The sequence below is a fragment of the Corvus brachyrhynchos genome, unplaced genomic scaffold, assembly GCF_000691975.1.
Source record: "Corvus brachyrhynchos isolate BGI_N302 unplaced genomic scaffold, ASM69197v1 scaffold101, whole genome shotgun sequence".
Lineage (NCBI taxonomy): Eukaryota > Metazoa > Chordata > Aves > Passeriformes > Corvidae > Corvus > Corvus brachyrhynchos.
Window position 1 is genome coordinate 13,788,901 of NW_008237239.1, and position 27,876 is coordinate 13,816,776.

At 42.4% G+C, this 27,876-nt stretch overlaps 2 protein-coding genes and 1 long non-coding RNA gene across 4 annotated transcripts; all 3 read left to right on the top strand.

The window, feature by feature from the left end:
- Positions 1 to 6: 6 nt before the first annotated feature.
- Positions 7 to 10,670, top strand: FLVCR1 (feline leukemia virus subgroup C cellular receptor 1; the record flags this gene model as incomplete). Its single annotated transcript, XM_008630323.2, has 10 exons — positions 7 to 126; positions 3,148 to 3,292; positions 3,849 to 3,989; positions 4,294 to 4,361; positions 4,605 to 4,708; positions 5,870 to 5,980; positions 7,047 to 7,152; positions 7,371 to 7,482; positions 7,997 to 8,064; positions 9,459 to 10,670. Coding segments are annotated over 10 exons (1,035 nt in total), but the record flags the coding sequence as incomplete, so codon positions are not given.
- Positions 10,671 to 16,011: 5,341 nt separating this feature from the next.
- On the top strand, positions 16,012 to 19,548 carry LOC108445601. Of its 2 annotated transcripts, none has more exons than XM_017730016.1 (2): positions 16,012 to 16,102; positions 16,481 to 19,548. In XM_017730016.1, the coding sequence occupies exon 2, from the start codon at positions 17,885 to 17,887 to the stop codon at positions 19,085 to 19,087; it is 1,203 nt and encodes a 400-aa protein (XP_017585505.1). In that variant the 5' UTR covers positions 16,012 to 16,102; positions 16,481 to 17,884; the 3' UTR covers positions 19,088 to 19,548. The 2 variants fall into 2 exon arrangements, with proteins under 2 accessions (XP_017585505.1, XP_017585504.1); XM_017730015.1 differs by lacking the exon at positions 16,012 to 16,102 and having other exon boundaries at positions 16,156 to 16,848; positions 17,469 to 19,548.
- On the top strand, positions 16,109 to 19,704 carry LOC108445602. The gene is made up of 2 exons (XR_001860532.1): positions 16,109 to 16,162; positions 19,461 to 19,704. It is a non-coding gene; the product is annotated as an uncharacterized LOC108445602 (long non-coding RNA).
- The last annotated feature ends 8,172 nt before the right edge of the window (positions 19,705 to 27,876 follow it).

Sequence of the window (27,876 nt, forward strand, 5' to 3'; positions counted from 1 at the left end):
GCCGCACAGGCCGTCTGCGCCGTCGCCCAGGTCTTCATCCTGGGGCTGCCCTCCCGCATCGCCTCCGTCTGGTTCGGCCCCACCGAGGTCTCCACCGCCTGCGCCGTGGCTGTGCTGGGCAACCAGGTAGGGCCGGAGGGGAGCGAGGGGGGCTTTGGAGAAGCGGGCTTCTTTGGAAGTTAAAGACGTTACTTCGAGTTAAAAATAAGGTGCTTAAGTGGGAAAAGGCATTCTCCAGGATATGGTTTTTGGGAGAGTGGACAGGTGAGGAAGCGGGGCCAAGCTCAAGGTGATGCTGCGTCCTGCCTGCCCGGCTAGCCTGGCTGTGCGGGAACCTGGCCATGTGGCAGCTCACACGCTTCCATCAGCTGCCGGCAGTACATCAGTCGAGACCCTTTTCAGCAGTGGTCCTGCTCCACTTCCTCTTCCTCTTGCATTTTGGCATTTGGATTCATTTGACTGAATCCACCCCCACTTGGAGGGGTGTGAAGTACGTGAACTTTCATGAAGAGCCTCAGCGTCAACATATATTGGTTTCTGCTTTTTAAAATGTGGCCTCTAATTGCCAGGTGCCAGTAGTCAATACCCTGGTGACTCGTGAAGTTTTGTGTAACGCTGTGATAGTTCACATCGCTGTGGGGAGTTGATAACTGAGTCACGGATTCCTCAAGCTCCCTGGTCCTGGCCAGTTTCAGAGAGCTGGAACAGGTGTGTTTGAAAGCACAGGTGCAAGTATGATACTTTTTCCTCCTATAGCCTTGTTCTCACCTCCTGTCACTGTCCCAGCTTTTTTTTTTTTTTCCCCCCGTGGCAAAAAATTGCTAAGATTCAAATCAGCATCTCTAGTGCAGGCTGAGATCATAGGTAGAGTTTGGTTAAGGTAACAGGTGATTTGATTATTCTCACGTGAGTCTAATGATTTTATGTTTGTGCACTTTGGATTATGACAGTGGTGACATTAATGTTATATGTTTACAGTTAGGGTGGTAACTGAGCTGACGAGCTGATAGCTGATAGCTGGCTGTTTGCAGTTTTTCCAAAAAGAGTTTTTCTGCATTGAAGTTTTCCAGTGGACATGTCAACTGTCCCTTTTGGACTGAAGATTTCAGAAATTGTTGGTTGTTTCAGCAGTGAGGCAAAAGTTTTGTATCTGCATCCTGATATCAGGTTAAAGGTTTCTTTGACAGCTAAATTTCCACTCTTCCTGATGTGTACCAGTCCTCCCAGTAGCAAGGTGTGTTTTCAGTTCTGTGGTAGAGTGTCAAGTATCCAGCTTGGAGTGTGAAACTGATGCTTTGCTTGGATGCTGAGATGTGGGGTTGAAGTGGCTCAGGACAGGAGCAGGAGAGCAGAGATTGTTTGGATAGGAACCCTGAGAAAGATGAACAAGGGAAACGGGATCAAAATGCAAACAAAATAAGCCGTAGTTATTTCTGGAGTGCATTCCCCTTCAGAAGCTAGGACTGATCTCAGTGTGCCTGCTGAAGTGCTTGCTGGTCCTCTGTCAATAGATCAACAGAATTTCTCTATTCTCAGGTTTTGCTTCCTTAAAAAAACCCCCCAGACTCTCAAAAGCTAGATTGAAAGAGTAGCAAGATGCCAAGTTAGGCACTTGGAAGTTACAAGTAGTGTTGTCTGTGTATCCCACTGCAGTTCCTTCTGCGTCCGCATTCCCATTGGGTCTCGCTGTACTGGATGATTGCACAAGGTGAACTATGTAACAGAACAGGTTGCTATAACCCACTGAGCTGTCATCCGATTGCTTATCAGATACTGTGTATGACTTCAGAGCTACAGCAAACACAGCTGGGACCGCAGGCAGGGGAGGAACAGAGCAGTTATCAAAAATTAGATCTCACCTCTTGAGAGGCTGATCATTTGCAATTGGAGCACAAATCACTGGGAATGCAGCGATGTACCTGTTAAGTAAGGGCCGTTAGGAGTGCCAGATCTCCACAGGTATTTAAAATCTTTAATGAGGCACCCCAAACTTACTGGAACGCTTCCTCTGGCCTTAACCTCTCTAGATGTAAATGATGGAAAATGGTATCACTCGACTTTGTTGGAATAGTGTGGGTACTGTATGGGCTCCTGTTGGGGGAGGAAAAAGAATACCTTAAGAAAAAGGTAACTGTGTACTCAGCTCATGTTTGTAGGGTTCATGTACTGAAGGGTGAGCACAAAATGAGACAAATTCTTCATTTGACCACTGGATACTGTGTAAATCTGATGGCGTGGGGGGCAAAAAAGGTAGCAAAACCCTCATCAGGGTATACACAAAGGATGCTTCCTAAGCCCAGTAGCACACCTTTAATGTGCGTGCTTTCTGATTGTTGGACTTGCTACTCTGACAGTTTTTGGTGCTCTTTTTTTCATTTAATTTTATCTAAAGTAAATGTTCCAAAACTTTAAAATGCCATTTAGTTTTGGAGGAGCAGAAGAGAGAAATTGGAGAGTAGTCCAGGACTTGTTCCTTCATGTTTTAAAATGCTTTGTATATATATGTATATGCTCAAAATTTCAGTCCCTTTGTTTTGTCTCTTTAACACAAAGTCAGTTGTTATGTTGGAATTTACTCCACATACAACCACTACTACTTCATTCTGTGATTTTTATTTATTTCTTTAGCAATAATTGTTGGGTTTGGTTTTGTGTTTCTTAATAAGGGTATTCCTTTTCTCTTGCTTTTCTCTGCTCTATCTGTTCTGCAGTAAACCTTACAGTTTACAGGCTTTGTAACTGTAGTGGCAGGAGTGTGACATCAAATGGAGAAGAACATTTCTACAAGAGTAGATGGAGTCTTGTGTCATGTCTAGCCCTTCAGTTGCAGGATACAAATTGATGTTCATGTGTGGTACTTTCCCTTTCCTGTGAAAGATTCTTGTATAAGTCCTAGGTGTAGTGTAAATATATACACTAAGTTTAGTATTGTAGTTTAATTGAGAAATGAAAAGGTTAAAACCTGAGTTATGGAAGATCTGATTGTAAAACAACATTGAGAGCAAATGGCTCAGAAGTATGATACTAAAGTTTTATTAATGCTTATTATGATAACAATTCTGAATTCTACCTGGTAAAGCTTTTTGCTTCTGTTAATTTTTATGTTCATAGGGAAATTATTTTTGGTTTTCTTTTCTTGCTTTACAGCTTGGTACTGCAATTGGCTTTTTGTTGCCACCTGTTTTGGTTCCAAATACACCGAATGACATTGATCTTATGGCACATAACATCGGCATCATGTTCTACGGAACAGCGATAGTGTCCACTCTTTTGTTCTTCTTAACAGGCGTTGGTAAGTGTTTACATTTCTGGAATTTACATGCTGACTATGGGGAGTGTTTACAGCATCTCACTTAAAGCAGCTGACTGCTCAAAGTAGTTGAGGTTACAATTTTTCCAGTTTGTGTTCACTTACCTGTTGTGCCAGGGTTAAGCAACAACCATTTCACTCTATGTTGTGCTTCACAGGGGGTGATCTCTTTCAGAATATTTAGTTCTCTTAGTTTCTTTGCTACAAGGACTTATGATATAATGTGAATTCACTCTGCAAATCTTGCAGTTCCAATACAAAGGTCTCGACACGTTGCAGATGAAGTGGGTCTTTCACCATATTTTGGTAGCAATCAGATGTGACCAAATAACACATCCTTTGTGGATGTGACCTAATTATTCCATGAAAAAATCTAGAATATTTTTTTCTTGGAGGTGTTAAAACTACAAGTCAATCTTCTGAAATTCATCAAGCTGAAACACTGCCAAAAAAAAAAAAAAAAAAAAAAAGAAAAGAAAAAAATGCACATTAGTTTGGTAGAGATGAATCAAAAATTTTTCTTTTTTCTTTTTCCCAGTGTTTGAAGAAAAGCCCAAATACCCTCCTAGTCACTCTCAAGCAGTCCTGCAAATGAAACCTCCTGAGGATTACTCCTACAAGCAGTCCATTATTAACTTGTTCAAAAATATTCCATTTATACTTTTGCTGGTCAGTTATGGTAAGTGGTGCTATCTGCCTGTAGTCTGGCAGAAAGGTTCAAATGTGGGCCAAAAGCACATAGAGTTTTAATTGTGGGGGTTTTTATGGGGGAGGGAGTGTCAAACTTTTGTTTACTCAGGTGCCAGTGCTGGCAAATCTGTAAGGATGCAAAATACCACTTATAGGTCCAGTGAAGAGATTTTACTTGGCACATAAAAAGTTTTGTGTTGTGAGTCTTAAACGTCAGAAGATGAATTCCTTAGGGTAGTAGTTCTGCATGGCTGCACCTGGAATGACTGAAGCTTTTTTCCTTGGTACTGCAGGCATTATGACTGGGGCATTTTATTCTGTCTCCACATTATTAAACCAGATGATAGTAACTCATTATGCGGTAAGTTTCTTGGATCTTATCTTTATCTTTTCCACTGTACATTTGCAGAGGTGATGCTTATTTTGTAGGTGCTATGTGTGCTCAGACGTTTGGTTTCTTTTATACCTCTGTACAGTTTCTTGTACCATGCAGCTGTGGGAGTCATAGGAATGTTTGTTTGCACTTATGACTGCCAAGAGGTCTGAACTTGACTCTGAGTGGAAGCAAGTTATTAATGAGCACCATATAAATATTTGTTGAAAGGGAGAAGAAGTGAACGCTGGGAGAATTGGCTTGACACTGGTGGTGGCAGGAATGGTGGGTTCGATTATTTGTGGTTTGTGGCTGGATTACACTAAAACATACAAGTAAGTGTGGGTAGGCATGTGTGGGGTTAGGGGTAGGAGAGTGGTGCAATTGCGTTAGGAAAATACTCCTATGTGAGGGCTGAAAGGAGCTGCTGATGAAATGCAGTTCGTCCCTGACCTTTTAGTGGCCTTGATGGAGACAAGTTTCTGAGGCTACAGCGAAAGCTTGAGACTTACTGGTTATTGGCCAAAAGAAATGAGGGAGCAGAATGCAAACATGCAGGGGTTTATCCATCTATTCCTGTCTCTCCAGGAGTGTAAGGCTAACAAGGAAAGCACTGTAGGTCCTACGTACAGTGGCCAGGTGGCCCAGTGGGCTTCTTCTCCTAGGAAAGTATAAAGTCTCAAAGCCTACCCTGCATTGTTTTGTAAAATGGCCAGTTGATGGATTCTCAATTTTTTTATGTTACCACTGGTCCTATTATTAAGCGTAACGTTTGCTTTAATTCAGGGGATGACCATGGAGCAGAGCTCTGTTCTGGGGTAGGAGCTCCTAGGTCTGTCATCCATGGTGTGGTACTCCCAGGAGCAAGTACTGCCCTGGAGCACTGTTTGTGATGGAGTAGTTCTCCCCTGTGACTCTTAGTACATTATGTGCCTCTGCAAGCCTAATGGATGTTAATGCTGTAGATTGGCCTTGTTTCTGCATGTGTTTTGGCTTATAAATATGTGCTTTAAGAATTTGGAAGACATCTCTTATTCCAGATTCAAAATAAATAGAACACTGTAATGAGATTTGTTTGACTTGCCTCTTGGTGGGCTGACTTATATTGCTAATAGTGTTGGACTCAGCTGCTCCTGTGTTGATGTATTGTGCAATGGGCAGCACTGCAGAATGGCCAAGAGGTACAACATAGTGGAGAACTAAAGTAGTCCTAAGGTAGTAGTATGTGCTGTGATTGTCCATTCTTTGAGAGTCTGAGTAAGTGTCCTTAGCCTTGAGTGAAGCAGCCAGATAACCACGACAATTAAGAGTTCAGGAAGGGATATGTTCTCACTGCATGCTAAGTTTGAGGCAGAATTACATGAAGCAAATTTTACAGCTTTAGAATGCCAGTTCTTAGGAGTATGTGATGCTAATGTTATTCTTCCATGCTTCAGCAATGTGCTATGGCCTTCTGTTAACAATGTTAATTTTTTGTTGTTGTTGTTGGGTTGCAGGCAAACGACTTTGATTGTTTACATTCTCTCTTTCATTGGGTTGCTGGTATTTACCTTCACCCTGGACCTCGGATACCTTATAGTAGTGTTTGTGACTGGAGGAGTTCTTGGGTGAGCAATTAAAGAGCACTGCAAGACTTACTGCAGTTCTGTTCTGAAACATATTTAAATGTTTTACCTAGATAATTCTGCTGAGTATTCTGTCACCATGATCTCAGCCTATGCCTTTAGCTCTCAGCACAGATAGGGTTTACTAGGGTTTCACCTTCTGTTACATCAGAATGAATCTAAAGTAACTCACTTTTCAGTAAATTTCGTTTGACATTTTCATGGACCTAAGCGAGGTCTCTAGGTGGTCAATTCATTTGGTTCCAGTTCAAAAAGCTGTCTGCAGTGAAGTTGAAGCTTTCTCTTGACCACTGTGTAGGTGATTAGCATTTAACTGAGCAGATCTAGGAAGACTGGCTTCTCTGCATTTTGATTAATCTATACTTTGATAGCCCAAGCAACATGCTGGTTGCTTTGTTTGCTCTGAAGAGCATGAGCTCTGCTCATAGATACCTAATCTAAAAGCCTCAAGAGGTGCTGAGGGAAAGGTGCTGTATTCAGACACAGAAGTCAAGATACAACCAGAAATATCTTGAGAGTTTCAGTTTAAAAACCAATCAATCAACCTTAGCTGCATTAAGCCCCTTCTCTTCCATCATTCATCAGTCCCCTCAACTTCTTCCATAGCACCTTCCAGCAGGTGTTCCAGTGTATAGCCTCACTCCCTACTCGTGGTCTCTTTATGCCCTCCAACAGGGGTATTTGGGCTGATCAAATGATGATGTCTGTGTATGTCTTTCGTTTGGAAGTAATTGGCTTCAAGTATGGAGTGGCTTGTGGACTCGTTAGAAAAGGTTGTTTCCTATGTATGGTGGTTATGGGAAATAGGACAAACATGTTTTAACAGCTTTGTCCTAAAGAGAAAGGTGTGTGGCTAAAATTCTTAGACCATATTGAGGGAATGAAGCAGTCACTATCATTTGGAATTACTGAATTACGTTAAATCATGAACACATGACGGTTCAAAATACCAGCTAATTCATAATACTCTGTGTGTATCTTAGGCTTTCTTAACTGTAGTAATAGATGAAGGCCACGCCTGTCATTCTCTTACTCTCCTCTTCAACAGGTTCTTCATGACTGGCTATCTTCCACTTGGGTTTGAATTTGCTGTGGAAATTACATATCCAGAGTCTGAAGGCACTTCCTCAGGTCTCCTTAATGCATCAGCACAGGTTACATCATTTTATTTCTTCAAGTGGAGTAATGTTCAGGAAGGCCACTATGCTCGAGTCTAGGAAGGCTTTCTTAGACTTAGCTAAATCTCTGTTGTGTTGCTATAGTCCTGTTTTTTTTCTAATTTGATTTCTATAAGGTGTGACCTGGAACTTTTAAAGGCAAAATGATGACTCTTTTCTGTGTGATCCTGATGAAGTTACTTGTTTGTTTCTAGATATTTGGAATTGTCTTTACACTTGTTCAAGGAAAGCTCACAACAGACTACAGTCCTCGTGCAGGAAACATCTTTCTTTGTGCTTGGATTTTTGTGGGCATAATTTTAACAGGTAACTACAAGTGCAAGTAATGGTTTCTCTTTAATGTAAAAGTGTGGATGTTTTTAGGATGATGTTGCTAATACATGGACAGCCATCTGACCCCCATTTCTTGAGACATGTCTTGAATTTGAGACAGATGTCCATCTCCAAAGTGGGGTGAGAAATGGAAACAAATGCATAAATGGAGGCAGTTTGCCGTTCTCCAAATGCAGGAAACTGCTGATCCACTCTGGAACTGTGCCAGTGACTTACACGTGTTGACTTATGAATGTGCTGAAAGTGCTGAAACTATCAAGCTTTGCTTTAAGTTCTTGTGGTTTAAAAGATCTTATTGTCACTTCCTGCTTTGTGAGGAGCAAGTTCAAATTGTCAGTGAGTTCAAATTGCAAAGAGCGAATACGGGTATTTTGAAAATGTGCTGAAAGCAGCTTCTGTGTGCTTGCACGATGCAAACATTTCTCTTGAAGAGCATGTCACTGTAAAGGTCTGAACCAGCTTTCCTTTTTCCTTTTTTTTTTTTCAGCCTTAATAAAATCAGATTTGCGAAGACACAATGTGAATTCAGGGATTATGAACTTGGACGTTAAAGCTGTAAGTGGTGACTCTTTTACCATGACTATATTACCTACTCAAATGCTCAACTTCTACTGGCATAACAGTATTAGCTGCAAAAGAGGGATTGACAAAATCTTATGACTGTTTCCATGCTGTTTTTGAACAACAGAGCCATATGGGATGCTGCCCTCAGATAGCTATTTTTCTCCTTAACTCCCATTAGAAAAATGGAAAAAACCTTCTGCTCTCACATTTTTGTTTGAATTTTTGATTTTTTTGAATATTTGAATTTTAAGTGGCTAATAATATGATTTTATTGCTGGAATCTTGCTTTTTCATATGAGCAGGTAGCACTGTAAATTGTGAAGCCTTTTTGTTTCTTGGGTTATGAGGCCATCCTATAGGCTAGGTATTTTATTTGAAATACCTGCAGTCCCTTCAGATGGAGTCAGTGTCTGATAAACAGAAGCCATGCTGGAGTTTCTGTACAGTGCTGCATAAAGGGCTGGGTTTGTTCTTCTGCTGAGCACACTCTCAATTTAAATGAAGAGTGAGCATAGCACTTTCTGATGATTGTAAGGTTCCACGTCTCAGCAGCTTTTCCAAACCAGTACAGTTACTAGTAGAAATAAAGCTGTCAGTGGAAAAATTTTTCAGTGCTGTGGGTTTTTTGATAATTTGGATCAAGATATGAGACAGCTTTTTGGAGTCAGACATTGCAAGATTCTCTGCCATGCTTCTTTTTGTGTAGGTGTCTTGCATGTACAGCACCTTTTGGTCATCTGTGACCAACTGCACACTGTTAGTGTCTGTATCAGGTTCAGGAACTTCCGAGCTGGTGCTCTCTGAACTAACTTGAGCCTGAAACCTATGCAGCTCTGTGTGCTCAATGTGGCATCCTGTGGGTTTCCCAGCAGGGCTTGGGGCTCTCTCGGGGATGTACATGACTCATCTGCTTTCCATTATCACCTCATTAATTAGCCTAGCTCGACACACAGCTTCATTCATATTAGCCAGGGTGTAAGAAAAGCTGCAGTCCTTGCCCTGATACTGCCATACATGTTTGAGACCTGCCTGTGTTAATAATGTTCAATATCACTTTGATACTGAACCTTGATCAAGATGCTACTGTGGTTAAATGTAACGGAGGAAAAAATGGGAGGTTAATCTTCATGTGTCAAATATTTATATACAGTAAATATATACTTTAGAGTTATACTAAGAAACTAAATTCTATGTTTGATCTCTCTTTTTTATTACAAAAAGAAGAGAAAATCGAGTTTTCTATAATTGCTTAATTTGGCTAATTAATGACATATACTATTGGAGTCTAATCTAACAATTACCCAAGAACACTGAGTTTGAGAATAGTTCTGTTGAATAACAGCTTAATTCCTGTTGTGTTTTTATTTTTTTATCTCCCTTTTCAGGTACCAGTTGACAGTCCTGTAGAACCTGAAAGCACATTAAAGATTCAGTCAGCTTTATAAAGCTGAAGGAAGGTGACTTAGAAACGCACAAGTTTGGTTAGATATGGAACAGTAGGAATTAGTGTAACCACTGGATTTGTGTGTATGAGTAGTAAAATGTGTGTGTTGATATTGGTGGTAGTTGTGTGTTGGAAGCTATGAAGATGCTCAGTTCATTTTGTCCAAGATGCAAACAATTCACCTTTGTATGGAATATTTATTTTAACACTATTCAAGTTTTGCAGTTTCATTAGTAAAGAACTGTGTGAACTCTCTCCACAGTAGAGAGACATGTACATTCAGGATACATACTTGAAAAAAAATCAGGAATCCTGAAGTACAGTTGTCATGATCAGAAGTATCTAATCTTTTTTTCTTGTTCAGTCTTGCTGGTGCATTTGAAAAATCAAGGAGTAGAGAGCTGTACAGCAGGAGGATGTTCACGAGTTCCTTTTCTTATTTTAAATGTGTCTGTATTTTAATATAAGCCAATGAAACCTTCTGGGAGAGTGATAGCACAATACTGAAAACAAGAGATGACGTGTGTGTTTCATACTGGCATCTGACATTTCTTCTGCCTTGAAACTTCTTTATAGATATCAGAAGGCAGATAAGAGAAAACACTGTTCTATAGCTTCATTGTAGCATTTCTGGGGAGATTTAAAAAGTTTCTCACTAGATAAATTGGAGAAAAAATACTTCTTACTAAATACAGTAAAAAGGAGGACAAAGGCCTTTGATATCTCTATTGTGAAGTATTTATAAGCAACAGAACACTACCACACAACTTTCCTCCATGGAATATTTTGAGTGCTTTCTCAGTTAAAGAGAGAGGAGTACGTGTTTACAAAGAGCCGGTGCCTTTACTTTGTAAAGAAGATCCCTGCCTCATCTTGAGTTTAATCAGTGCTGCTGAAGAAATTCCATTTTGTGTGTTAAACCTTCTCTGAATATTTGTGGAATATCAGAAAATGTGTTCTGTCCTTTTATGAATTGTATCACTTGTCTCATGTGACATTCCTGTGCTTGTGTAACTTAAATCATGTCTTTTGCAGTTTGTTAAAAGCTGTAAGGATGACTGAAAGGAAAATAGTGATATTTTCAGTTCTCTGATCAAATATTTTCTTTTGTGCCATCTCAGCTGCAAAATGGGCAGACTTCATTAACAGTAACTTTTTGTTACTTAATTTATCTGTATTTGGGATGGGGGTTTCTCACTGTAGTGCTTTTGAAAATGTTCTCCTTTACCTTGTGCTCTATCTACACACCCACAGAACTGATAGTACTACAATAATAGTATTGCTGGGAAAGTCAGACCAGGGTTAGTGGGCTTTTTGCAAACATTTAATTGTTATCTCAGTAAGCTGAGCCTGCAAGTTCAGTGCCATCAGTGATGCTATGTCTTTGAGTTCCCACAGATGCAGTGCCATCCAGAAGGTGGAATCCTGCCAAAGTATTCCGCAGATGGTTACAGTTGGGTATGGGGAATTATTTAACTCTGTGCTGGTTTCAGCTGTGCTGCAGCTAATTTTCTTCACAGTGGCTGATATGGGGCTGTGGTTTGGATTTGTGCTGAACACAGGGTTGATAATACAGAGATGTTTTTGTTGCTGCTGAGCTGGGCTTAAATAGAGCCAAGGCCCTTTCTGCTTTTCATACATCTGAAAAGGCAAGGAAGTTGGGAGTGCAGTGGAGGTTGGAAGAGACACAGCCAGGCCAGGTGACCCCAACTGACCAAAGGGATATTCCAGACCCTATGATATCATGTTCAGTATATACAGTGGGGGGCAGAAGGAGGAAGGGAGGGATGTTTGGAGTGATGGTGTTTTCTTCCCAAGTAGTCATTGCACTTGATGGCCCCCTGCTCTCCTGGGGATGGCTGAGCACCTGCCTGCCCGTGGGAAGCTCTGAATTAATTCCTTGTTTTTCTTTCTTGTATGTGTGGCTTCTGCTTTCCCTATAAAGACTTTCCCTATAAAGACTCATGGGTCTTTATCTCAACCCATGAGTTTTCCAGCTTTTACCCTTCTGATTCCCTCCCCAATCCCACTGGTGGGGAAGGGAGCGAGCAAACGGCTGCTGGGGCTTGGTGGGTGGCTGGGATTAAACAACAACAAACTCCAAGATAGTCTCTAAGTACAATGAATATCATTAAATGCTTTTCTTTTTCTTATTTCACTGTAGACTCAGAGAATCCTTTTGTATAAAAAGGGCCCTGAAAACTTACCTTTCTAAGCTTAGCCTCTAAATGTCATGATCTTGATCTAAACATTCTGTATGATAAATGCTTTAGACAAGGGAAGAGCTGTCAGAATAAACCAAGCATGCTTGGAACACTTGTCTTGCCAAAAAGGGTTCACATGTCTTTGCCAGGTCCTGTGCTAGAGAGAAAATGGCCAGGCCTTGCTGCTCCTGGAGAGCTGAGCTCTAGAAAAGTCCAGTGCTGAAGTAGCTGAATATAGTAAAATTAACTCTTGGATGTTCAACTGGCAGGCAAGGGTAGAGGAATGGAAGTGGAGATGCTTTCATTATGTCAGTCCTTTGCATTTAATGACTTGCTGTGATAGAAGCTGCCCCATCAAGGGATGTACATGTTTTCAAAGTTTCTGCCTTGTAATGTATGTAGGTGGCTTTTCCCTTTGGAAAAATCATAATAATGTGTGCCAAAATATATATATGTTTTTCAGCAAGATACAGCTTCAGAAAATATTTATGTTCATGGCCCGTGGTTGCTTTGACTTTTGGTGTTGCAAAATCTTAACAAGATAGTATTTTTGCAGTTTTGGGGAATTGAAATGTCCAATACAAAGTCTTTGGCAGTATCCAGAATGTTTCCTGACCTGTTCAGTATACAATGTTCAAATTCAAAGAATGAGTCTTTTTATTTCTTTCTTAAAATTTATTTTTCATTTCCTTTCTTCACTACTAGCTTCCAGTTTCTTTAGTTATGTTCAGCTGATTATTGAAAAAATATTCTAGTTTTGGCTCCTTGTGTTTTTTATCTTCTGCTAAATTACTTGGCTACCTTCTGAAAAGGTCCAAACAAGATTTTGGCATTTTGAAAACCCTGCTGGGTCCCTGAAAAGAAAATACTCCTAATAGTGAGGGCCTAATTACATCTTGGATTTAATATTCTCCTTCTAAAAGGAGCTTAAAAGTGGGAAACCTGGGAGCTATTTTCAGTCAATGAAAAAGTATTTAAATGAAAGGCTCAGCAGCAGAATAAAGAGCAAATAAAGAGCAAATCAGTATTTTTAAATGTGATAATCTTACTATCTGTCTGTCAAGAAATTGAGTTTCTAGCTCATGGCAGAAATAAATTTGGAGTAGTTGAGGCTTTGTGGTTTTGCTTTTCATTTTTGGGTTTTTCAACATCCATTCAATCAAACATAGAATCATAGAATGTTAAGAGGTTTGAAGGGACCTTAGAGATCTTCTAGTCCCAACCCACCTGCTGTGGGCAGGGACATCTCCCGCTAGACCAGGTTGGTCAAGGCTCTATCCAACCTGGCCTTGAACAGCTCCAGGGTTGGGGTGTCCACAACCCGCCTGGGCAACCTGTCTTGTCATCCTCACCGTAAAAAATTTCTTCCTGATATCTAAATTAAATTTCCCCTGTTTCAGCTTGTACCCACTCCCTCTTGTCCTATCACTGCTGTTCCTGACAAGGAGTCCATCTCCTGCTTCCCTGTAGTCCCCCTTCAGATACTGGAAGGTTGCTATGAGTTCTCCATGCAGCCTTCTCAGCCTGGAAATTCCACATGCATCTGGAATTGGAAATAGGATTTCTGACTCAGCCTTGAGATCCTGGCTCAGCCCTCCAGCAAGAGTAGAGTTGGGGGCTAAAAATCCTGACTGTTTAAAGAGATAATTGTATCATGAATGGAATTGCACATCAACTAGGAGAGGATGGTGTAAGAAACCAAGTGAGGAGAGGCATCCTAACCCCATGCATCAGCTTTTGCTTTTCAACTTACTTTTTTTTTTAAGTGTTTCAAGGGAGCTCTAGAGGACGCAAGAGAACCCACACAATGGGGAGCATGATCAAGGGGGCAGCCCCCAAGTTCCCAGGAGCCCAGCAGGCTGTGCAATTGATAACTTTCAGTTACAAAATTCAGAGATCAGCCTTAAAATTAACTCTTATCTTTGTGTTTCTTCCCAGCCATGTTAAACTTTTGGTAATTTCAGTGGAAGAAACTTGGAGAACATTGACCCATTTTTATTTAGGATTCCTACCATGGCCTTAAACCCCTCATTTCTGTTGGCTGGGTGTGAAAATATCAGACCTGTAAGGCATAGTCTGGAGTTGCTGGTAGATAAGTCCCTCAGAAAAAGTAATTGTAGATGGGTGCTTGTCTTTAGTAACACATTTCTGTTGCTAAATGCCCAAGTTTTACGAGGAAGAAAGAACAAGGGAAGAAGTAGGAAGACTACATATGAATCATTACAGATTAATAGGGCTTTCCTCACTTCAGCCTCTTGGTCATTTCTGTTGTTCAAGGCAGTCTGTTGTTTCAGAGACAATCAGTGGAGTGTGTAATTAGAGCTGCCAGCCCGTGTTGCCTAATGCAAAATGGTTTTTTGAGAAATATTTGGACTACCTTGTATATCTACAACCAAGTGAAATTGGGTTAAGCTGTAAACATGTATTGTTTTCCTTTTCCATTTTGTGAACTCATTAGTTTTCCTGTGTGAATGGGAATGTGTGACCTTTACAGTTACTGTTTTTCAGTACATGTATGTACCTCCTTCCCAAGTGTTCCAGGCTACTAATGTTTCATGGAGCACAAGCTGCCATTGTACACAATAATATGTGATTGCCCCCAGCCCCACCATTCGGTCTGAACTATGTGAAGAGGGAGAAGTGATGCTAATGCAGGAACTAGAATGAATTAAGCAAAAAATTTTCCTGAGAGAAATGTATTTTTGTGTAAGACCCATTTTATTTACTGCTCGTGTCTTTGTTCTACTCATGAAGATAACAAATATGTTTTGCTGTAATATTTTGGTTTTGTTAGTGTCCAATTCTTTATTTCAAGAGAAAATTAAAAGTTCTTAACAAATATTCTCTGATTGCAATACTGTATGTATGTGTATATGTGGATGGCATCATTCCTTATCATTATATGTTACTAATAAAGTGTATAATGCCTAAATTGATTGGAGCCAAGATTAGCATTTTTGATAGCTGCTGATAGAGCTGCTAATCTAAAAGTGATTTTTTTTTTTTTTTACTTAGAACCCACCTTTTAATGTAGGAAAATGTGCAAGTGTATGACTTACTGTGTCATTAATAAATATACAGGTACATGCAGAGTGCATGTATGCAGGGTATAGAAATTTATTCTACACAAGACTACTGGCATCCTGAGAAATTTTCTCGGGGCGTGAAATTAGAGTACTAGCATTGGTAGTTGAGTTGTACTGCTCTAGTACAGAGATTTCTCCTTTGCTTTGGGAAAGGTCTGTGAGGAAAAGCGCAAGTTAACCCCTAAAGCAGAGCGATCCAAAGGCAGTTTCTTGAGGGTAGTGCAGATATTATTTTAATAAAGCACTCGGTTGCAGAGAGATTATCTGAGGGGAGAGGGTAGGATAACTTCTTAGGATGAAAGTGAGACATTGCATTCATTTATGGCTAAAATTGGAGTTTTCTTCAGTGGAAGCACAGCAGAACCCTTGTGAACACTCTGCAAGGGTTCTGTCACCTACCCTCAGGCATTTAACCCAGCTGTGAGCCAGGCAAATTTGAGGAACCTGCTTCAAAGAAAGTAGAGTCATGGTAAGAAAATATTTTAGTTTTTTTATCTCACTTCTCCACAAAGCTGGGATTCTCTCTCAGCTATTTTGGTATAGGAGATGCTTCACAGGGGGTGGTTGCAAGTGCTGCAGAGGACAGCAAACACAAGCCTTGTGTCGTAAAGCAACACTAACATGCAGTTCAGCACTGGGTTGAACTTTCAGGTGGGTTCTTCTTTTTACAACCAGGACAAGAGGGTCATGCTCCTCTTATGGTACCTCCATGAAAGCTGCAGGCAACATCCCCATTTAGCACTGTAATTTAAACATTCCCACAGCTAGGAAGGAACAACTCCGAAAAACTATTACTCCCTGAAGTTTCTTTGGTGTTGGTGTTTTGGGTGGGTTCTTTTGGGGGTTTTTGGTTTTTTGTTTTTTTTTTGTTTGGGTTGGTTGGTTTTTTTTGTTTTGTTTTTTTTTTTTTGTCAGATTCTCAGTCCTTGAAAGAAAACACTAGAAACCTCATCAGGTAAATGGGAGATGTGAAGCCATCCCAGCTATGATTAGTAAGATAATAATTTCTATAGCTGGCAGGAGGAGGCCCTGTAATCCAAAGCTAACAAGTATTACCCCTTCCAGGCAGTGATGTGGTTTGTGTATGGATAAAATAGGCAGATGCTTAACAGTCCAGCTGCTTCCTGGAGTGGAAAGGTTTCTTAGAAGTCTGCTGGATTTCCTTTTGTTTGTGCTTCACAATGAACTAACCCTATCTGACCATGTTCTAAATCAATATTTACAGCTTTATTAAACAACAACTTTCAGAAAATGAAACAATAATAGCCGGAACTTTGTGGAAAGGACTTCAGCAGGTATGTCACAAAGGCTGAATATTGGCAATGGTTAGGCATAATTATGGGGAAACACAAAAGGTGGAAAAGCTTTAGGTGTGAGAAAAAAGCAGGATTTAGGAATAAAGCAGAAGAGTTTAGAGATCAGCTTTGGCTGCAAAAACTTGAAGAAGATACAATTAATAGCAAGCAAGGACATTAAAACAATGGTTAGAGTTTCTAGGTTTGGCAGAGACAGGTTAGGAAGTTGTAAGAAATATGCTTAGCAAGATAGGTAAGTTTATGCTTAATAATGGAATATTGTGTATTATTATATAAGGTATAACAAGTGAGCATTGTGTACAACAGATGTACGTGCGCTGTTTGTGCTTGGTTAAAACAGTTGTCTGTAACTTCTAGAAGCACGCTAATTGGCTAAGAAGCTTTTAAGAATGCTCTGTAACTGGGAAGTCTTTGGATGTCTGGGACAGCGTGAGCTTTGTACCATCTCTGCCCCAACTCGGTATGTGAGACTGATAATGGAATAAAGTAATAAAAGGCTCCTGGAACGCTTGTCCAAGCTCCCCGTCCCGTTTGTCGACGAAAACGCCAGCAAACTGGTGCCCTGTGAGGCAAAAGGATACAGTTTTGGATCCTTCGTTGACTGCTCTGTCCAGCCACCTTGATGGAAGCCCCACATAGGAAAAGCAGCCGTTGAAAAGAAATGGATTTCTCTCTTGGAACGAAGGAGCCTCTCCCCTTCTCGCCTTCCTGGATGCCGCTGTGAGGTGAGAAAAGGGGATCTGTGGGGAACTTAAGGATGGGACAATATTTGTCCAGAAATAAATGGGATGTTTATCACCAAATACCCCTCCTTTGGGAAATTTAAAAACATCCATGTGTCAGTGGACACGTTCTCAGGAGCGGTATTTGCCTCTGTCCACACAGGAGAAACTGCCAATCATGCCTGTCAACATTTATTGCAAGCATTTGCTTCACTAGGCATACCCCAAGAAATCAAAACAGACAATGGCCTTGCATACATATCCCAAAAATTGGCCACATTTTTAATGGATTGGGGTGTTTACCACACCTTTGGTATTTCCCACTCCCCCACAATCAAGCAATCATTGAAAGGACACATCACACCCTAAAATGTATTTTAGATCAACAGAAGGGGGGAATAGAGGCAACACGACAGATGAGGTTGAGTAAAGCTTTGTTTTTAATTTTTTGAGCAGCTCTTTTGCAGAACCTGATCCACCAATTTTTAGGCATTTTTCAAATAACACACAAGCAAAATTGAGAGAAAATCACCCTGTTTTAATTAGAAATCCTGAGACAGGACGAATTGAAGGTCTTTTTTGACTAATAACTTGGGGCAAAGAGTATGCTTGTGTTTCCACAGGTGCAGGACCTAAGTGGGTCCCTGCAAGGAATGTCATTCCATATCTCACGTGAGAATGCTCTGACAACTCTACGAGTGAAGAAGCAGGCACACAGATGTGAGCCGAACAGGGAGGTTGCGAGTCACGCCTGACGTCCCTTGCTCACCCGTGGAATTTGCAAACCTTGATTTCATGTCATGTTAAATGAGTGAGCTGTTGGTTTCATAGAGCTCTTTTGGCAAAAGCGTGGTATCCATTGTGTTCAGTAAAAGTGTGTCCCCTCATTGGTTGTGCAAAGGGGAAATTTCACCTTTGCCATTGCCACCTTTTACCATTGCCATTCGGTTCCCCGGCAGTTTTGGGAAGGAACAAAACCAGAATTTGTGAATTGTAATATATGGGAAAGTCTTTTGCCAAAAAGTAGCTCTTGAAAAGAATGGAGCAAACTCAGATGTTTTACTGGAGCTTGCTAGCTTTGCTTGCTTTTTGCAATGCAGATTTCCCTGTGGTACAACCAAAACCAAATGTTTGGGTCACCTTAGCCAAAGCAGCAGGCTCAGATACCATATGTCTGTCTAATTCGAACCCAGAAATGCCTTTTGCAACCTGTTTAGTCGGTGTGCCAGTAAAAAATTGGCCAATACCCATATATCATGATCCCTTGACCAAAAAGCAACTTAACAGCAAACCAGAAGTTGCTAGCGGGAGAAATCCTGTAAAGGATTGGGATCTTTGGACCATAAAACTCCCCAAAGCAACTGCTGAAACCCAGGAAGAACCCCAGGAATTGGAAATTCTGGGCTCCTTGACAATGGATTTCTGCCTCACCTTTTCAAATAGCAATCAGCAAAAGAAAGATTCTCCCAGATACAACGTCACTCCTAATCACCCCTTCTACAAAAGTGCAAGCTTTTGGTGTAATTGCTCAGGCAGTTGGGGTGGACGCTCCGGAGTTGATCAATATCCACGGCAATTACCAAAAGGGTATTGGTTCATTTGTGGAGATAGGGCTTGGCAAGGCATTCCATCACGCCTTGAAGGTGGCCCATGCAGCATTGGACAACTTACTGTGCTAGCACCCAATGCTAAAACAGTCATCAGGAAAAAACATAGAGGGAAAAGATCTGCTCATCCATATGGTGAGAATTGTAACAGTGAGTTTAGACCCTGGAAAACTGCGGCAAGGGTTTCAGCAGATTTGTTAGTACCCCAACTTGCCTCAGCAATGGGATTGAAGCAATTGGATCAAGCAGGATGTTGGCTGAGTAAACAAACCAATGCCACATCCATTGTGATCAGTGATATGCTGACTGACATCAACAGTGTTAGACATGCTACCCTTCAAAACAGAGCAGCAATTGATTTCCTTTTACTGGCACATGGACATGGCTGTGAAGAATTTGAAGGATTGTGCTGTATGAATTTGTCTGACCACTCTGAATCCATCCACAAAAGTATACAAAAGCTGAAAGATCTAACGTCTCAAATTCAAAGAGACAGTGGATCATGGCTAGATGGTTTGTTTGAGGAATGGAGCTCTGCACCTTGGTTGAAGGAGCTCTGCAAGGCAGGTTTATATGTGTCGATGATTGTAGTGGTGATATTGATAGTTGTGTCTTGTATTCTTCAGTGTGTGTGACGAATGACAGACAGGACTGTTAAGGAAGTTTGTGTCATACAAGAGAATGATGTAGGAAAAGGGATCACAGAAAGTTCTCAGAACCTTACCCAGGCAGCTATGGATGAAGGCTTTGAATTAAGGCCTTAGAACGGATGAGACCTATTCGAACGATACAAAACAACTAATGCTGGATTTGACCTACGTTCTTAAAATAGACTCAACCTTTCACAGCCTTAAAATCGCTGTGGTGTAAAATAGCACCGCTTAGAGCAAGCAGAAGAAGTGCCCTTACGTAGAGGAACTATGAAACGCAAGGTAGTTGATAAGCGACAAAGTTAAGAGGACTTCTTTATAGCTGTACCAGGAGGAGGAATTGTGGGGAAACACAAAGGTGGAAAAGCTTTAGGTGTGAGAAAAAAGCAGGATTTAGGAATAAAGCAGAAGAGTTTAGAGATCAGCTTTGGCTGCAAAAACTTGAAGAAGATACAATTAATAGCAAGCAAGGACATTAAAACAATGGTTAGAGTTTCTAGGTTTGGCAGAGACAGGTTAGGAAGTTGTAAGAAATATGCTTAGCAAGATAGGTAAGTTTATGCTTAATAATGGAATATTGTGTATTATTATATAAGGTATAACAAGTGAGCATTGTGTACAACAGATGTACATGCGCTGTTTGTGCTTGGTTAAAACAGTTGTCTGTAACTTTTAGAAGCACGCTAATTGGCTAAGAAGCTTTTAAGAATGCTCTGTAACTGGGAAGTCTTTGGATGTCTGGGACAGCGGTGAGCTTTGACCATCTCTGCCCCAACTCGGTATGTGAGACTGATAATGGAATAAAGTAATAAAAGGCTCCTGGAACGCTTGTCCAAGCTCCCCGTCCCGTTTGTTGACGAAAACGCCGGCAAATTTCTATAGCTGGGAGGAGGAGGCCCTGTAATCCAAAGCTAACAAGTATTACCCCTTCCAGGCAGTGATGTGGTTTGTGTATGGATAAAATAGGCAGATGCTTAACAGTCCAGCTGCTTCCTGGAGTGGAAAGGTTTCTTAGAAGTCTGCTGGATTTCCGTCTGTCTGTGCTTCACAATGAACTAACCCTATCTGACCATGTTCTAAATCAATATTTACAGCTTTATTAAACAACAACTTTCAGAAAATGAAACAATAATAGCCGGAACTTTGTGGAAAGGACTTCAGCAGGTATGTCACAAAGGCTGAGTATTGGCAATGGTTAGGCATAATTACTGATTTGTGAGTGATTATATATTTGTGATTAACGAGCTAATATCTGCTTAATATCAGGGATGGAAATTCAGCCTCTACGATGCTAATTTCCGGTGTTTCCTCAGTAAACTGCTTCTGCTTGTAACAGTGTTTAGACTGTGAAAATGGCGGTAAATAGTATCTAAAGGGCATTGCCAGTATTTTGGCCTTGTGTTACAAGTTTCCAGAAATAGACACAAGATTCTACAAAAACTATAAACTCCATGCAGATGGAAAATCCCAGGGAAGTATTGAAGGCATCAGAAGTTTTTCTAGCCTGTATTAGGCTGAACCAGAGAGTTCCCACTTTCTTTTTTCAGAATGGGGCAGTCCTAAGGTTTTTCAGATGTTGATCACCAGTTTGAATAAGGTAAAAGAGGGACTGCAGATACTGCAGAGTTAGTTATTCTTCTAGAAATCAAATTGTCCTGCTTGCTGCCAAGAGAAAAAGAAGTTAAATATAACAGGGCAGTTTCCAAGGCTGCACATGGTGTTTTCTGCATTAAATATTGGAAGGTAACTTGATTTTCTCAGAATAATTCATCAGCTGGTTCTGAACAAACCTGCAGGCATTAGACAGAATGTACATCCTGTGTGGAATGAAGAGGCACTGTCCCACTGAGGTGAGAATGACTCACCCAAGGATCATTAACTGGCTCCAGGGACTTGAATTTATGTTATCTTCTGCTCCCAATGAACAACTGAATTTACTTCAGGGCCTAATGCTAAAAGCTTGAAATTCACTTAGAAGCTACTGCCCAAAGCCTAGTAATACCGTGATTTTTCATCTTGTCACTGCCCCACTGAAGCTTCAAAAGGGTAGAGAAGCCCTCAAAGGCTCAGAAGCTTGACGAGTTGTCCAAACCAGACTTTTGCCACAGGAGACACAGAGGTCCCGCAGCTTTTGGGGAACAGAATTCCCCATGATCAGTGTGATTTTTCTCTGACCTACTTCATCTGCTCAAAATGTGAGAATCTCTTGAGGGTTGAAATGTCTCTGTACACCAAGGGCATTAGGGAGTCTCCTTGAAATCTGCAGCTTGTGTGATTACACAGCATTTCTGGGTTTGATTCCGAAGTCAGAAGGTGCTCTGTAGGCGTGAGTTTGCTAGTTACCTCTGAAAATTACTATCATTCATGTCATGGCAAATAATGAAGATGACTGAAAAAAGTAATTTTGCTCCAGATTACTGTATTTCCTTTAAGAGCTTTATTTTTTAAATGACCACAGAATTTGAATTTTACTGTCACTTTGAGGCACTTCTGCAGTGTTTTGATTACTCTTCAATCATTCTCTGGAAAGGGGGACTCTTAATCTGCAGAGCACTGTCTCCCAGGGATGCTTGAAGTGATGCTTCAGATCAAAAATTGTTTGATGAAATCATCAGTGTCGTGATGACGCCTTGTTGCACCATGGCATTGAGAACAGTAAATCCCACATTTCTCTTTGCAGGTTCCACACAGCATCTCAGCTCAAAGGCTTTTGCTGCTTGGGCTTTGTGACATGTTCTATTGCTAGACTTAATAACTTTTCCAGTCTACTTTTCTTTCTTCCTGGAAAGAAAATGCACATGAGGAACTTTAATACGTAAAGATGACCTTTGGTCAGTGTTTTCCAACCAGCATCGTACTGTTGCTAGAGGGCACAGATTATCCCACAGCAGAACTAGATTGTTTAATTTATTTCTGAACAGCAACAGCAATTGTGCTTCTAATCTTAGGCAGGCAGGGGTTTATTGCAGTACATTCCTCTCTCCACACAGGCAGGGATGACTCAGGTGCTCACTTGGCAGTGGAGGCAAGTCCAGACTCTCACCTTTGGTGGTGCCACCACTGGCAGCTCCCTTGTGACAAGGACTGTGGGTGCTGACGATTGCTGAAATCTCATTTCTAAGTAGCAGAATTTTTTCAGCCACTGCCTTTCTTTATTATCTGCATTTTTATTATGCAGTTCCCCTGGAAAAAAAAAGGTGATTGTGCTGGGTAGTTTACCCTCTGACTAAAGGTTAAAGAAGTAACTAGTAAAAAAAAAAATTGCTAATATTTATGGAAGTTTATATTAGTGTTTTCTTGTTTTTGTAAGCAGAACTTGCTGCAGAGACCAAATCATGTGGTATGTTGACAAGTAAGACCTTCACAGCAAACTATTGATGTAATTATTTTCCCAAACTACTGCAATTTTTGAGACTGAAACTTTGGAACAAGACAGAGGGAGTAAAGCAGGCTAATTGGGATGCTGATGTTGTACCACTTAGAAACAACAGTTTCACCTGCATCTGATGCCATCAGTTGTAGACCAGAGTGAAGTGACTGTAGGAAGTATGGAAAAGGCTATTTCACTGGTAGCAAAGGCTCAGTCAGGTTACTAGGACTTGCTGACCTGCACTTGGGAATGGAAAGTGAAAATTTGCAAACCAGTTTTGGTCTGATTTATAGGCTCTTCATGACTTTTTTTAAGGTTTTAAAAATCTTTTTTAATGCCACAAAATCTTGCCTGTTGGACTAGTCTGAAAACAATGGAGTCCAGCTAGTCCCATCTAAAATAAACACTGTAATGATTTGTTGCAGTAGAATTATTGCAGAAGATCCTGGACTTGCTCAGGCAGAAATCAAAACATGCTGCTGAAGTTCTTCATTGGTGCAGCTAAAGCAGCTGATGGCTGTTTTTTCTGCTAGACCATTGCAAAATAAATACTGTGTTAAAGAGTTCTCAGAAAGGGCTACCTTGGGGAAAGCTCCAAGGAAGCACACCCTCAAGCATGTCTTTTATAGCTTGCTTTTTTTTTAAAGTCTCCTTTACATATTTATTTTCCCAGTAATCACATGGAAAATTTATGAATACAGAAAGTTGTTCTTACTGGTTATGCAAATCGCTCCTGCAAACCTGTATCAACAGCCATTCCCATATTGCAGTGGTTACATTCTTATCACGGTTTGACCTTTCGTTTCATTACTAAAAAAATCCCACTCCAGCATAATGTTCAATTTAGGAAAAAAGCCCCAAACAAACAATTTTTATTTTCCTTTCAAAGGATCAAATGAGGTCACTATGGTCTTCTCAGGAAATGGGCCAATATTTGCATTGCAATAATGCAATTTACTTACAGCAGGCAACCTTTCTTGACCCGTGCTTTTCTGCTACCCTCTGCAAAGCTGAAGCACCTTTGTAGGATTAATCGTTTTGGACTGCAGCTGCTCTGCCGGCTCCTAAATGCAGAAAAGGCCATTAAGATCACTTGGCCTGACTTTAGCAGAACAGTGTGCCCAAGCTGGTGTCAGGAAAATCCACAAACGCAAGACGTTTATGACCAAAAAGAAGACAGAGGAGTTCTGCAACTTTATTCGAATAAAGGGAGAGAGCCCACTGGGGCACACGCCCGTGGGGTTTTCTCTCTCGAGGTTTTGGAGGGCGCAGCCTCCTTTAATCCTAGGCTCCCGGCCGCATGTTGCCCTCTTCCCTTCCCCATTGGCTGAGGTACAGGGAAGGTACAGCCTTTCCGAACTGCCTACCACATATTCCCTCTTGAACCTGCTATTTTACCCCAAAGTTCAGTAGTTCAGGCTTGTGCAGACCCTTGTCTCAGGAGCCAAGCTGAGTGGGCTCTGCAACAAACCTGCTGCCCAAAGTTAGCAGAGACATTAAGACTCCTTTCAAAGACGTTAACACCCATACCTTCACCCATCAAATTGCTTGTAAAGACATTAGCTGTCATCTCACTGGGGACCCTTTGTGAGGTACCCAGCCTTCAGGCTTTTGCACTGAATGCTGCCAGCTGGAGGTACTGGGCACATTTCCTGCTCCACCAGTAACTGATACTGGCACAGGGACCTTCAGTGAGTGCAGAGCACTTGGTGTCCACTTTTACTGACCTGGGAGACAACCTAGGTCCAGATCTGTTCTCTTACCATCTGATGGAAGTAAAGAGATAAAGATAAACAAGCTTTTGCTTCCCAGCACTGCCTTGGACGGCAGCAGATTTGAACACCCCCTTCTTGCACAAAAGAAAATTTCATCTGTTCCTAGGAGGGCTGGAACAAAACTTGTCTCCTGCCCCTTGCTGGCTTGGCTGCTGGAGCAGCTCCCCACTGCCTGCCTGCAGAGGCATCAAAGCAAATGCACCAAGGCCAGCTTTGTGGGATGGCTGTGCCTCTGAGAAGGGCACTATTGTGGACTGGGACCAGGGGAATTGCCACATGGCCTGGCTTGGAGAGGTCCAGAGTACAGGTTGCAGAGCCAGGGCTGGCCAGGCAGGGCAGAGGCAAGGGCAATCTGCTGACAAGCCCATCTTTTGCTGCAGTGCTGCTGCTGGTCTTGTTCCACTTCTGGGTTTGTTGCTCCTCTTGTGGCCAAAAATTCCTGTTCACAGTGAGAAGTATTTTCACATAGCAAGGTTTGTTGATAGCAGAGTCTGGACAAGGCCTTACAAAGGTCTTACAAAAGGCTGGAGCTGTGCTGGCAAAAAATCTGCAGAGCAGAAAAGCACCAAAATTCAAAGCAGCAAAGCAGGAGCCTGGGCAGTGCATGAGATCTCAGAGGCCATGAGACAGCAGATGACACCAGTGGTCCATTCCCCAGCTTGGCTGCAGCTCACTCTTCAGGCCAGGTCAAGCTGGAGCTGCTGCCCAGGAAAGCCTTCTCCTGCTGGCTCCTTGCACAAGAAGGGCTGTTCGGAAACAATGGCTAATAGAGGAAGTGTTTTCCCAGATAAGCCCAAATAAATACATGAATGAACTTCCTCTGCTCCTTATCACAGGGCAGTGAGGGTTTGCTGTGGGGCCAGGCTGAATTCATTGCTTTTTGCAAGAGGATGCTTTCTGAGGAAGGGGATAGTGGGACTCCTTGTGGGATGTCGGGGTGGCACTTTGGAGAAGGAGTCTGCTTGGAAAAATTGCCGCTGCTGATATCACCTTGCTCCCATGGTGCAAATTAAGAGCTATTAATTTTCCTGCACTTGGTTGTGTAATTGCACTGCAGGGCCTTTTGAATGCTGCATTTAAATGAGTCTGCAATTGGAAATAATGAAGGTTAAAACCCTCTTACATGATGATTTTATGATCAAATTAGTTCCTTTGACCCAGAAAGCAGCTGTGGTAGCAATGAGCTCTGCATTAGGAGTAAGACTGTAGATTTGAGGTGTTGTTCAGAGCTATCTTTAGAAAGGTGCATCCATACAAAGTGACTGAATTTCAAAGTCAAAAAGGTCTGACACACTGGGACAGAGGCTGGGCAGGAACCTGATGTGAGAGGAAGAGCTGCAAACAGAGCAGGAAGCAAGGCAGCTCTGCTGAGAGTCATGGTATCAAAATTAGGTGACTCCACGAGGTGAAAGCCATTGGATACTGGAGGCATGATGCATATCCCATCCTGCTTTTACTCATCTTGAATGTCTGTTCATAACTAATACCAGGGAGGGCTTTGGCTAATCCAAACCAGCATTATTCTATTTTTACTCTTAATTTGTAGCTGGCAAGAGGGTTATTAAGACTTTCCCTTAGTTTTAGGGACTTAGGGACTCTAGTTTTATCTTCTTAGGCTGCTGTTTCAAAGTTGCCTTTAGTTTTGGGACCTCAGCTAACTTCTGCCCTGCCTGTCCAGCCCACAGCTAGCCTTGGACACACTGGCTGACCTCTGGGAGTTCAACTTATCACTCTTCAGCCTGAGCATTAGGGAGGAGCTGGTAAGAATTTCCTTTCTTTCAGTCCTGATTGGAAGTGGTCTGGATGCTGCAGACTGCTGTTAAAAGAGCTGTGGTGTCCCAACTTTGCCATGCCTCTTACCTGTCTGGCCATGGAGAGTCCTTCCCTCTGGCGTGGAGCACGCCCTGACATGGTGAATGCAGGAGGCTTTGAACTATGTGCAAAGCACATAGCATCACTCTAATCTTCACCCTTCCAGGGTGGCTGAGAAGTGGGTGGGTGTAGGAAAACACAATCTGAAGCTTCCTGGCTGCTCTGGGCAGTGAAGCAGCACTGAGCAAGGCTGTGACAGCCTCAACGTGGTTGCCTGTTCCAACAGGGAGCAAGGCTCTGGGACATACGTGACTGCCAGCTTGTGTATCAGCATCCTTGAGGATGACATTCCACTGTGTAATCCCAGCACTCCAGGCTCTGTCACGAGCAGTGTGCCCCTCAGCTGCTCACACATGGATGCCACCACCTGCACAGTCCCATTTGTTCTAAGATCCAGGTCTGAATGATTTTCAAGCTTTCCCCTGGCTCTGCTCCAGTGAACTTGCAGACTTTCTCGGCCTTCCTTTCTTTGCACGGTCTTCCCTGAGCCTCCCTTGGCTCCTTGAGAGCCCTCTCCCCTGTGTCAGCAGCCATCTGCAGCCTCTCTGGGTCTCTGAGCTTCATCATCTCCCATCTGGAGCTCATCTTGGGGCTCTCACATCTTGCTGATATTCAGCATCATCTGCGCTCCAGAAGGAGAGACTGTGCTCCCCCTGGGATCCTGCTTCCAAACCCAGCAGGGTGTGGGGGTGTGTGTGTGTGTGTGTGTGTGTGTGTGTCTATCGTCTCTGCCCAGCTTGGGCAGACATTTTCCCTCCAGTTGCAGTGTTTGCTTCATGATTAGGGAAATGCAGGACATAGGAAGAGGGTGAAGACTCCACAGCAGCTCTAAACCCACTCTGACCTTTCCTCTTTTCTCCTGGATTTTGTTGCCATTTACACACAGAGCCCCCACATCCAGCTCGGGGGGTTTCCTAGACCAAAGTCTCCTGGGCTGAAAGCTGACACTGGGCAAGCCATGTAAGCTGAAGCCCTTGATTTGCTTTAGCTGATGGAAGAGCTTTTCTCTGTCCTCCCTTCTATTAAACCTCCTGATGAGATTCTGGCATACCATGTGGCCAAGGGACAGCAGGGAGGATTACTGGTAGGACTCACAGAGACACCGGCTCCTGTGGAGAGTGATTAGCAACTCAACATACACTCCGGGCTCCTGAGAGCCTTCGGGAAGCTGATTAGGGCACCGCAGAAATTTATTCATGCCTGGGAGCCAGGGAGATCAGAGTGGCAGTAGTATCTGAGCGCATGGGCAGGGGATGGGAGCAACATTTTTCAGACTATTTGTATCTGATGGGGGGGCCACTCCTAGCTCTAGGAGTTGTATTACACTGACACTGTTGTGCTTGAAGTGAAGAGCTGAAAATTCCCGTCCGAGCGTGGCCACAGCCATCAGGGCACAGCGGGCGCCGGAGAGGCAGTACCGCCGGGGAGTTCTCTGCCCGGGCCTGGGGCGCTCCTCCGCCCACCCCTCACAAGCGCCTGGTGCCTCTCTCGGCAGCGCTTTGCCTTCAGGCTGAGATCTCACCGCCACCACCGAAACGCTGAGTGCTTAACAAGGGATTTTCCAGCTCTGTTGGGAAGAACTGAACAGCAGCTCTCTCCGATTAGGAGTTTCCTCCTCAGGCGTCCGTCACGCAGTGGGAACCGGGACGCACGCCTGGACTCGGGCTAGGCTGGGCTGGGCTGGGCTGGGCTGGGCTCGGCTTGAGGGGATCGCCTCGACTCGGAGGGGTCGGGCTCGGCTCGGCTGGGTTCGGCTG

Coding starts and splice junctions, on each gene's coding strand:
- LOC108445601 (XM_017730016.1), top strand. CDS start 17,885: ATGGAGCAAACTCAGATGTTTTACTGGAGCTTGCTAGCTTTGCTTGCT.